Genomic DNA, 12,252 nt, shown 5'->3' on the forward strand with positions numbered 1-12,252 from the left:
CACATTAGATATACTTACTATTATAATACCAATAAATTACGCATAATTGCATGCAAGTAACCCTAATCCTAACTCTGACCATATAATAAGTGCATGTAGTTAATATATATAATTACACTGTAACAAGGACACCTTAACATAAAGTGTAACCAAATAATTAAAAGTAAAATTTAAGAAAACATATAGAAAAATGTGAAGTTAAAATTAATAAAAATAAAATTCTAAATATTAACAAAACTGTAATAGTATATCAGTGACAACACAATAACTCTGGTTTAAGGCAATATACAATCTGCATGCTTAAAACATTTATATTGCATCATACAGTAAAAACCATCAATATTAAAAAAAAAAGATACAAGAGTCAAGACTGAGATTAATGTTTTTATTCTTGTCATTGTTGCAGCTGTATGTTCTTTTATTATTTCTATACAAAATGTACAAAAAAAAAAGACTTTGGAAGCCATTAACAAATAATGGTGGATATGTAAGACATCATTAAACCAGGTATTAAAGGGTACTTTTATGTCCAAGTCTTAATAATATCATTTGCTTATTTACATTGTTTAAAGAACATAAAATTAAATTAAATTCATTAAAGACAAGCAATGAATGCAAATCTATTAAATTATCCTATTCTGCAATATTTTACTACTTGAGGATATCAAAATATTGAGGTTTGTTACTACAAACTAAAGCAATCTAGGATGAATGAGGACGAGGACGTGGTATAGCATCAACTATCTGGCCATTACAAATTTGAACTGAAATGTAAAACTGATCCCTTTCTGTTTTTCTCCTACCCTTCCTTTCTGAACCAAAGTAAACAAAACCAGGCTTAAATTCAAACCATTTCCCAACAGGAAGGAACTTCAAAACAAAGCAGTCCTCCTCAGGACATTGGCATGTTGCACAAAACCATGCGAACTATTCAAAACAAGAACACGCACTTCCGTGAATAACAGCAGAGCTTTTTGTTAACTTACGTAACTACTTGCCATTATTTTTGCTTGGATGCTTTGGAGGTTTCACGTAACGTCTAAAACCAACCAAACTAACCCATCCGGAAAGCGAAAGAAAAGAAAGCCTGTTCGTTCATACTGCATCACAAATCAAAATTCACTTCTGTAGTAAACCTCCTTACAGCCATCTCCCCAACATACTGATATCCCACCACAACCTGGCTATAACCAAGCCATTTGGCTGGTTCGTATACAACATTAAAGAAAACTGAGAGAGCTGACTGCGTATGTAAACTTAGCTGGTTTTATTTCACTTTAAGACTCATCTAGCCTGGCATTAGAAGAGATGGCGATTTCCATAATGGCAAAGTCGCCTCTGGGCAACATCTTTGAAATGGTGGCATGGCGCTAAGATGGGGGTCTGAAAATATTAGGCTTTCACTAACTGGAGCAACCCCAAGCCAAAGTGCTGTGAGATGAGCATACCACGGAGAAGAAAGAGGCGCCGAGCCATTGCGAGCTATTGCACACTGAGGGAAACTGCCCATGTGACTGTGACAGATCACTTCAGACACCAAACAGTCTTGTGGCTGAATGTTCGACGAGGGGTTAGAGTAGGAAAGAGCAGAGATGATGGAGCCCCAGAGACAAAGCACCATATTCTGATGGGACGAAGAGGTAGAACCCTGCTGATCTGGCAGAGCGGTGGGCCGCGGCTTCAAGCTGTCATTGGTCAGGACGCAGCAGTGGAGGTTTGAGGATGGGTGCGGCGTGTCCAGCAAGAGCTCGGGGAAAAGTGCTGGTGTCTGAATGGATGTGTGCTTCATCTGGTCCAAGTAAGTGCGGCTGGTATTGGGAAGATGGCCGAGCTGGTGGATGACGGCGGAGGAAGCGATGAGACCGGCTACGCTAGTCAAGTACAGGAGACCCAACATACAGGTAACCTGCAGGGGAGGTAAAGAACACAAACGGTTAAAGATAGCACTGCACCATTAACTGAAATAAAACTGAAGATCGCAATATGGCTTAGTGTGATTATTAGATCACAAACGGTTTGATTCGGTTAAATAAATAGTAGCTGTGAGTTTCTGGCAAAGCACGTTCATTTACATGCAAGCGGCTCATAATTTGTGTTTTCAGTGTCTCAAAGCAGTTCTGTTCGCAGCATCTTGGGCCACTTATAACATGCATCTGGAAACGCAACATGCGTCAACTATCTTCTCAACTTGTGAAGTGCTTATAAACTAGACGTTTAAAAAACAGAGCCTTCAAGGGCTTTTTCTGCCAAAATTACTTTTTATATGATTTTATAAAGTAAAGCTCAAGACAACCCTATTCTCTCTGGCTTTTATTCATAGCAGATTTATTGAGTAGTAGTTGGTCTTGTTTTAGGTCTGAAATCTGTTATTCTGAATATGACATTATTTATTGACTATCTTTGGACTTATTGTACTGTACATTAGTCAACAAATTAAGATATTTAATGTTTGAAATTAAAGAAATTATGATAGCCATAAATATTACTAATGTAAATTGACAGCTGTACTGTTTTTTCATTTTAGTCAAATTACAATAGTAATATTTATTTGAATAACTGAATTTAGTAATAAGGACTATAGAATATAATTACTATTATTTCATATTGGTACATAACCAAACTTTTGCCCAAATATATCATTTAAAAAAAAAGATGCTAGTATGTGTATATTATATACATTCATAGATTCAGATTTACTGTTTTGGTGACAATGTCCAGTGAGATGTCAAAACAGGCGTCTGTCATGCCATATTTGAATAAAATTATATTTAAGAACAGCAAATAGGGAAAATTTGGGAATAGGGGAAAAAATAGGGAATGCAGTGCACATCATATGGACTACTTTTTAGGTGTATTTAGGAGTTTATATGGATTTAACTGTGATTACTGACCTTGGTAAAGTGCTGGTAGATAGCTGATAGAGCTTCCCTCCAATTGGTTTGCTCCAACAGGACGCAGAGATCTGTGTAGGTGAACCAGCCTCGCTTCATTCCTTGTCGCTCCGCAACGCTACAAGGACAAAAATATTGATCTTTTTACACTGGAACATAACCAAACAATAAAACGAGCATGTGTAAGGGCCTTGAACTCTGTCACATGACACACAACTTAAGAGAAATGTACTGCTAATCCAACTCACTCTGACAAAACAGATTACACTGCAAAGGGCAACTGCATTAAATCCAAGTGAGTCACTGACCAGTTGGCTATTTAAACAGGTCATGACATTAAAAATCGTCCTTGATTTTTTTGAAAAGAAGCATGCTGTGACCCCTTAAAGGCCAGTAGGAGTGTTCACTGAAACCATGTGACTGATGTACTGTTACAACACAGTAGTGCATGTCAACGAACCTGCTTTGCACCTGATTGAGGACTTTAAAAAAGTCACTGGGCTCGGTGAAGAGGTTCCAGTCCTGTAAATGAGAAAGATCTTGTTTCAAATTAATTTCTGTAGAAAACTCACAACCAGAAATGCAACCTAATCTAGTATTAGCTTTAATAATTGTGTATAAAAGGACAAAACAAATTGAACTACTGTAAAAGGCCATAGTTCTTTGGAAAGATAGAGAGTCACGCTTACGATCGCATTGAGGAAGTTCATCTCCAAAGTGTTCACAGTCTGAACATCCAGCTTGGCCGCAGTGCCCCATTCATCGTTGAAAACCTCCTCCTCTTCTCCCTCATCATACAAATACTTACTGGCAACCATCTGGAGATAACATTAGAAATTCAGAGAAGCAAATAAGGGTAATTAAGGGTTAGTAAAAATTAAAAGTCCTTGGATGTGCATACCATGGATATCAAAAAGAGGTCTGAGGATGAGATTTGTTGCAGGTATTCGGGATTTCTGTGTCGCAGTCTTTCAATGTATATCAAGGCCAACATCATAGCGCAGGGAGATATACATGCTTCCCTGTAACAAAAAACTATTTGAGATTAATTCAGTCAAAATGCATTATACACAATATTTATTAATGAGATTATATTTCAAAATCAAAGATTTAAGGTAGGGGTGGGCAATATGGAAAAAATATCAGATCACAATTTTTTTTTTTAAATATCACGATTTTATCACGATTCTTTGTCATGCTGGTTTTACTATTTTGGTTTTATAAGTTGTCTGAGCATTACAGCCAAACTAGAAAGACAAAGCCTTTCAAGGTAACAAAAAACAAACAAAAAAGACATGACATATTTAGGTCAAAGTGGGCGAAGACAAAAATATTTGTCATTATTTTATCTTTCTTATTAAAAAATAAGAACAAAGATACACAATACAAATACACATAGTATACAAATAAAACAAACAGTGCTTTATTTCCAGGTAGAATAGGTGTATTTAGCAGGAGCATTCAATGAAATTGATTCCTAAAGCAACTGTATTAAAGTTTTTCAGTCAAGAATAGTGAGTGATTTTTCTCTTTGCGTTTTGTTTTGTTAACGTTAAATGAATAGTTCCCCAAAAATAAATATTCTGTCATAATGTTTTATTTTTATACCATCATTTAAACCTGAATGAGTTTCTTTCTTCTGCTGAACATACAGTGGTTTGAAAAAGTGTTGGAAAAAAAGTTTTTGCATGTTTGTCACACTTTAATGTTTCAGATCATCAAACAAATTTAATCAAAGATAACACAAGTGAACACAACATGCAGTTTTTAAATGAAGGGTTTTTTTTTATGAAGGGAAAACAAAATCCAAACCCACATGGCCCTGTGTGAAAAAGTGTTTGTTCAAAAAGAACATAAAGGCTCGTCTCAGTTTTGCCAGAAAACATCTTGATGATCCCCAAGACTTTTGGGAAAATACTCTGTGGACTGACGAGACAAAAATTGAACTTTTTGGAAGGTGTGTGCCCCATTACATCTGGCGTAAAAGTAACACAGCATTTCAGAAAAAGAACATCATACCAACAGTAAAATATGGTGATGGTTGTGTGATGGTCTGGGGCTGTTTTGCTGCTTTAGGACCTGGAAGACTTGCTGTGATAAATGGAACCATGAATAAGGAAGATGGTAAAAGGAAGATGGCGGCGCGATCGATCGCTGCGGCTGCTCCGGGTCCCAAAGACGGTGCTTTTATGTCGTTTAATGTCGTCTGTTCGTCTCCAAATAGTGTCAGTTTACCGCTAACTCTTAAGGAAATCACCCCAGAATTCATCTATGATCGCCAAAGTCTTTTGGATATCAGCAACGCTTACGTACACCAACTCTCGCCGGCGGCTACTGAGAAGCTACGAGGCCTCTGTTTACTGCTGGAACCGGACCTCGAGACCGCGGCCTCGCCTACTGACGCTACCCGCACAAGGCAGCGTCGCAAGCGGTGTGAGAGAGGACGGAAACGCGGTAAGCGCGGAGGTATACGAGCTAGGCTAAGAGCTAACCCCTCAAGACCAGCTCTTCCAACACTCATGCTCTCAAACGTCCGCTCTCTGGAAAACAAACTGGACTTAATTCAACTCAGTCGATCTACACAGCATGAGGCAAGGGACTGTTGCGTGTTTGTTTTCACCGAAACATGGCTAAACGACAACATCCCGGACTCCGCCATTCAACTGCACGGGCTTTCCAACTTCCGAGCGGACAGAGATTCATCACTGTCTGGTAAGACACGCGGAGGTGGCTTATGTGTTTATATCAACAAAGACTGGTGTAACAATGCTGCGGTATTATCAAAACACTGTTCATCGCTGGTGGAGTTTATGGTTGTGAAGTGTCGACCGTTCTATCTGCCGCGGGAGTTCACGGCCATTGTTATCGTTGCGGTTTACATCCCCCCGTGTGCAAACGCTAAGGACGCGCTTCGTGAACTGTATAGCGCCATCAGTGAACAACAAACAAATAACCCCGACGGCTTTTTCATCATAGCCGGTGACTTCAACCACGCAAACTTAAAGACAGTTTTGCCAAAGTTCTACCAACATGTGAACTTTGCAACAAGGGGAAACAACACACTGGACTTTGTTTACACAACAGTTAAGAACGCTTACAAGGCTGAACCCCGCCCCCACCTCGGGTACTCAGACCACATCACTGTTATGCTAATCCCAGCATATAGACCACTTCTCAAACTCACCAAACCGGTTGAAAAGCAGATCACAGTATGGCCAGACAATGCCACCTCAGCACTGCAGGACTGCTTCCAGGACACAGACTGGAATATGTTTAAAGAGGCAGCCACCTACAACAACCACACAGACCTGAATGAGTACACTGAAACTGTGACTGCTTACATCAAAAAGTGCACTGATGATGTGACAGTCACCAAAACCATCACCACACGTGCAAACCAGAAGCCATGGATGACAGCAGAGGTTCGTGGGTTGCTAAAGACCAGAGATGAAGCATTCAGATCAGGAGATAAAGCAGCCCTCAAAACAGCAAGAGCCAATCTGTCCTGTGGCATCAAAAAAGCAAAACGGTCATATGCCCAAAAAATCAACAACCACTTCACAGACAGCAGAGACACACGGAGCCTGTGGCAAGCCATTCAGACCATCACTGACTACAAGCCCCCGCCACAGGCCTGTGATGAGGACACATCCCTCCCCGATGCACTCAACCACTTTTATTCACGGTTTGAAATGCAGAATGACACACCTGCACAAAAACTGCCCACACCTCCCAACGACCGGGCGCTCTGTCTGTCCCCAGCCGACGTAAGGAAGACCCTATCTAGGATTAACCCACGCAAGGCTGCGGGTCCTGACAACATACCTGGCCGTGTTCTGAGAGACTGTGCTGCACAGCTGACAGATGTCCTAACAGATATCTTCAACACCTCGCTGAGTCAGGCAGTCGTCCCCACGTGTTTCAAATCCACAACAATCATACCGGTACCAAAGAAATCACCTGTGTCCTGTCTCAATGACTACCGTCCCATAGCACTGACTCCAATCATGATGAAGTGCTTTGAGAAGCTAGTCATGCATAACATCAAAACCAGCCTCCCCAACACACTTGACCCGCTCCAGTTTGCATACCGTCCAAACCGCTCTACGGACGATGCAATTTCCTCCACCCTCCACCTGGCTCTTACCCACCTAGAAAATAAAGACTCCTATGTTAGAATGCTGTTCATTGACTTCAGCTCGGCATTCAACACAATAATCCCACAACAGCTCATAAATAAGCTAAACCTGCTGGGCCTTAACAATTCCCTCTGTAACTGGATCCTGGACTTTCTAACTGGAAGACCTCAGTCAGTCCGTGTCGGCAACAACACCTCGAGCACTACAACACTGAGCACAGGTGCCCCACAAGGCTGTGTGCTCAGCCCGCTGCTCTTCACACTGCTGACCCACGACTGCACTGCCAAGTTCAGCTCCAACCACATCATCAAGTTTGCTGATGACACAACAGTGGTAGGTCTCATCAGCAACAACGATGAAACACACTACAGAGAGGAAGTGGCACAGCTGGCTGAATGGTGTGGCACAAACAACCTGTCCCTCAATGTGGAGAAGACAAAGGAGGTTGTGATGGACTTCAGGAGAAACTCCGTTGACCACCCCCCACTGACCATCGACAGCTCGACTGTGGAGAGAGTCAGCAGCACTAAATTCCTGGGGGTGCACATCACAGAGGATCTCACCTGGACCACCAACACCATGTCACTCTCCAAAAAGGCACAACAGCGCCTACACTTTCTCCGCCGGCTGAAAAGAGCAAGTCTCCCTCCACCTATCCTCACCACATTCTACAGAGGCACCATTGAGAGTGTGCTGACCAGCTGCATCACTGTCTGGTACGGGAACTGCAGTGCTGCTGACCGCAAGACCCTCCAGCGGACAGTGAACACAGCTGCAAAGATCATCGGTGCCCCTCTCCCCTCCATCCTGGACATCTTCCTTACACGATGCTCCAGCAAAACCAACAGCATCGTGAAGGACTCCACCCATCCCTCCCACAGTCTCTTCCAGCTCCTACCATCAGGAAGACGGTACCGGAGCATCAGAGCCCGCTCCGCCAGACTGCTCAACAGCTTTTTCCCCCAGGCTGTGAGAGCCCTGAACTCAAACCACCCCGCCCCCCTCTGAAACCTCATGCAAACCCCTACCTCCTGAACATGGACCACCCCCCACCCCAAACCTTACCACACCAAAGAAAAACTGTATGGAACTTTTATATATTTTTTTATTTATTTTATTCTTATTTTTCTTTACACTATGGACACTCTCCTCTATGTGCACTATGGACACTTTACACTATGGACACTCACACTTTACACTATGTGCACTATGGACACTTACACTTTACACTATGTGCACTATGGACACTCACACTCTACACTAGGTGCACTATGGACACTTACACACACTGCTGCGTGTGCACAATCTCACAAAAAACTCAGCAATATATGTATGTTATGTTTACATGCTCTTGCACTACAAATCATCCTGCACTGTTCCCCAACCAGCTGCTGACTCAAATGTCTCTCTTTGCACATGTACAGTTTGTATTTTTCGTCTTCTATTTTTTAGTTTGTATAGGATAATATTTATGTGAAGCATTCGTATAGTTGTATTTTTTTATCCTTTATTCTTTTAGTTTGTATAGGGTAAATACTTATATATAGTATACTTATAGTTAAATCTGTTAGTAGTGTATAGGTTTATAGTGTTTTTTCTTACTTCATTGTTGTATGTCTGTATTTATGTAGCACCGTGGTCCTGCGAGACACGACATTTCGTTCCACTGCATGTCCCCACATGTAGCGGAATGACAATAAAGCTCAACTTGAACTTGAACTTGAACTTGAATTCAGCTTTCTACCAAAAAATCCTGAAGGACAATGTCCGGCCATCTGTTCGTGACCTCAAGCTGAAGCGAACTTGGGTTCTGCAGCAGGACAATGATCCAAAACACACCAGCAAATACACCTCTGAATGGCTGAAGAAAAACTAAATGAACACTTTGGAGTGGCCTAGTCAAAGTCCTGACCTGAATCCTATTGAGATGCTGTGGCATGACCTTAAAAAGGCGGTTCATGCTCGAAAACCCTCCAATGTGGCTGAATTACAACAATTCTGCCAAGATGACTGGGTCAAAATTCCTCCACAGCGCAGTAACAGACTCATTGCAAGTTATCGCAAACGCTTGATTGCAGTTGTTGCTGCTAAGGGTGGCCCAACCAGTTATTAGCTTTAGGGGGCAAGCACTTTTCACACAGGGCCATGTGGGTTTGGATTTTGTTTTCCCTTCATAATAAAAAACTTCATTCAAAAACTGCATGTTGTGTTTACTTGTGTTATCTTTGATTAATATTTAAATTAGTTTGATGATCTAAAACATTAATGTGTGACAAACATGCAAAAAAAATAACAAATCAGGAAGGGGGCCAACACTTTTTCACACCACTGTAAATGCTATTTTGAAGAAGGTGGAAAACCAAACAGTAGGTCCCCATAGTGACTTCCATAGGATTTTTCTTTCCTACTATAAAATACAATGTGGACCAGCAACTGTTTGGTTACCCTCATTCTTCAAAACATCTTATTTTGGGTTCAGCACAAGAAATTAATAGAGGTATGGGACAACATGTGAGTGAGTAAATAATGACAGAAATTAAATTTTAGGGTGAACTATCCCTTTAATGACAGTCGACAGCATGTTTAGTGTCCTGTCCCTTTAAGAGCTGCACGCATCTAATATACAGACATGCATCCGTTTCTCTCTTAACAATTTACTTTAATAATTTTGGAGATAACCAACTGAGTCTGTATGTAAACCTTGTGTGTTTTGACAGTATTAGCGCAAAATATTACTTAGTTGAGTAATCAGGCGCTGTTAGACAGGCTTTTTAGTGTGCGTGCTTCAGGTGTATGCGCTCGTCAGACCAGCGTGCAAATTAAACATTTAACCAGCAAGGCTTGTGTGCAAATAATGTACTTTTGCGATCGCGAACAAGTTCAGTGTCCTGTCAGAGTAACTCTACTGCTGTATGTCGTGTTGTACAGTATATAGAGACGGAGGCCAGAACTGTATTTGACAACGTGTGCTGTAGCACGATACTACGATATTTCTTGAAAAGCAGATCGTGGAGACATTTTTATCATCCACGATCAAAAAATCGTCATATCGCACACCTCTAATTTAAGGTGATCCTACCTGGCTACGTGTGCAGCGTATTTCTTGTGGAGTTTCCTTATGGGACTTGGGGCAGATTTCTGGAGCAGTTCCACAGCAATATCTAGAGGAAATACAATGATGAGTGATCAAGCAGTACTGAACACACAAATAACACAAACAAAATAATCTGTTATATGAATAGACTGTATAATGAAAAATACACAAAAACATGGCCCTATCTGGAAATTCATTGATATAGAAACTTTGCATGACCCAAAATATTTTTATGCTATGACAAAGTGTTAATATGAGCAATATGTCTCCCCTGTATTTAATTTTAGATTTTGAACTAAATCACTGTAAACATGTGACCCTGGATCATGTTCCATGAAGATATTTAGTAAATTTCCTACAGTAACTATATAAAAGTACATTTTTGATTAGTAATATGCATTGCAAAGAACTTCATTTGGACAACTTTAAAGGAGATTTCTCAGTATTTTGATTTTTTTGCACCCTCAGATTCCAGACTTTCAAAAAGTTGTCCAAATATCTCGGCAACATATTGTCCTACGGAAGTCATACGATGGATTTGTTTATGAACAGATCAAATGATTCAGCATGTTTGATCCCGGAGTAATCAATTAAATGTGGGACACTTGCCGCGTCAACATGAGCGTGAAGGTGCGTGCAGCGGACTGAGCGCAACAGAGGATTTGGCTTTCAAACTAAAGTAAAAGACCGCTTCTTAAACCAGAGAAGGTGAACATGCTGGAAAAGTCCTGTAAACGACAGCCAGTTTAGTTTTACTTTTTGTTTTTGTTTTGAAAAGCTCGTTATCTTTTCCGTTTACCTCACGTTACGCCATGGAGGCTTTCCTTATTATTATTTGTTTTATTATTTATTTGATTCCTCAGTGTTTGCTAAACATTTTGTAATTTATTAGTCGGTAGCCTATACAATACAGCATGTGAAGTGTCCTATGCCATTACCATAGAACTATAAACTATGATAAGAGTTCATAAACATGCATTGATTAATCAAATGTTGCAGCAAAAAAAAATGTGCTTGTGCGACCAACTGAGAAAGTTAGTCGACCAGTGGGAAGAATGAGTCTAGAGCCCTGGAGGTGAACTGAAGAGAAGAAGCACCAACATGGAGCTGTGAATCTGAAGGGTCTGGAGTGATTCTGGATGAAGGAATGGTCTCTGATCTCTTGTCAGGTGTTCTCTAACCTCATCAGGCATTATAGGAGAAAACTCAGAGCTGTTAAACTGGCAAATGGAGGTTTCAAAAAGTATTGAATAAAAGGGTGCAGTTAATTGTTGCCAATGTGTATTAGAGAAAAACATTTATTTCATAATACTATTAACAATGCAGATTCATTTGCACAGCCTTCTTTGATCATATTTACCAAGGGTGCCAATATTTTTGGCCATGACTGTATACGCGTGTGTGTATTTTTCTATTTTGTAAATACGGGCAGAAAACCAGCAGTTTGGTGAAGATAAATGAATGCAGTAGTTGTTGACTCACCGGTCATGGGACACGAGAGAGCATCCAGAGGGCTGTCAGGATCAAGACCATAATACAGTCGTTTCCTCACCGTCTCTGACCACTGCTCGTGTCCAGGCAGAAACTGATCACACAACACAAAACACATGGTTTAAATATCTCAACAATAACCTTAAAGGAGATCTATGAAGACTGTGTAATATCATTAAAGCAGAAACTTCATGTTTTGTGTTTTTCCTCTCAAACCAAACACTAGGCCTCAGAGTGAGCCTCGGACTCACGTAGATTACTAACTTACTCACAACAAACAGTTACTGTCTTACAAACTCAAAATACAGAAGATATTTGCTGTATTTAGGCATAATTAGTTTCTTTCCGACTAATATTTTGGGATTTAAATGAAAGAAGACATTAAAACGTATTTGAAGTTTTTACACAAGTCAGTTTCGCGTGAGTTAACTTACTCCGTCACCCGCCAAAACATCAGCAAAACTAGAACAAAAACACCAGCGATACTGACCGTAAACTCCTGGAAGTCAGAAAAGGTGAAGGTTCGCTCGTCAAACAAATCGCCAAAATCCATTTTGGGTCTCCAGCATTAATTTAAAAGGAAGGAAGGCGTCGTGGAGTCGCCCTCTCTGCAGACACATAGGAGAGTGGAGCTCCA

At 40.6% G+C, this 12,252-nt stretch overlaps 1 protein-coding gene across 1 annotated transcript; it reads right to left on the reverse strand.

The window, feature by feature from the left end:
* Nucleotides 1–376: 376 nt before the first annotated feature.
* On the reverse strand, nucleotides 377–12,251 carry LOC306873392 (protein CNPPD1-like). The gene is made up of 8 exons (XM_079422654.1): nucleotides 12,106–12,251; nucleotides 11,607–11,709; nucleotides 10,110–10,191; nucleotides 3,793–3,913; nucleotides 3,581–3,709; nucleotides 3,352–3,413; nucleotides 2,892–3,009; nucleotides 377–1,906 (listed from the first exon to the last, which is right to left on the reverse strand). The coding sequence occupies exons 1-8, from the start codon at nucleotides 12,166–12,168 to the stop codon at nucleotides 1,289–1,291; spliced, it is 1,296 nt and encodes a 431-aa protein (XP_079278780.1). The 5' UTR covers nucleotides 12,169–12,251; the 3' UTR covers nucleotides 377–1,288.
* Nucleotide 12,252: the final 1 nt, after the last annotated feature.

Source organism: Barbus barbus (assembly GCF_936440315.1).
Source record: "Barbus barbus genome assembly, chromosome: 8".
Classification (NCBI taxonomy): domain Eukaryota; kingdom Metazoa; phylum Chordata; class Actinopteri; order Cypriniformes; family Cyprinidae; genus Barbus; species Barbus barbus.

Excerpts from the sequence above, each read along its gene's own strand:
- LOC306873392 (XM_079422654.1), bottom strand. The coding sequence starts at position 12,168 with ATGGATTTTGGCGATTTGTTTGACGAGCGAACCTTCACCTTTTCTGAC. Across the intron at positions 3,914-10,109 it reads TACGCTGCACACGTAGCCAG|GGAAGCATGTATATCTCCCT; the intron begins GTAGGATCACCT and ends TTTTTGTTACAG. Across the intron at positions 3,710-3,792 it reads ACCTCTTTTTGATATCCATG|ATGGTTGCCAGTAAGTATTT; the intron begins GTATGCACATCC and ends TGTTATCTCCAG.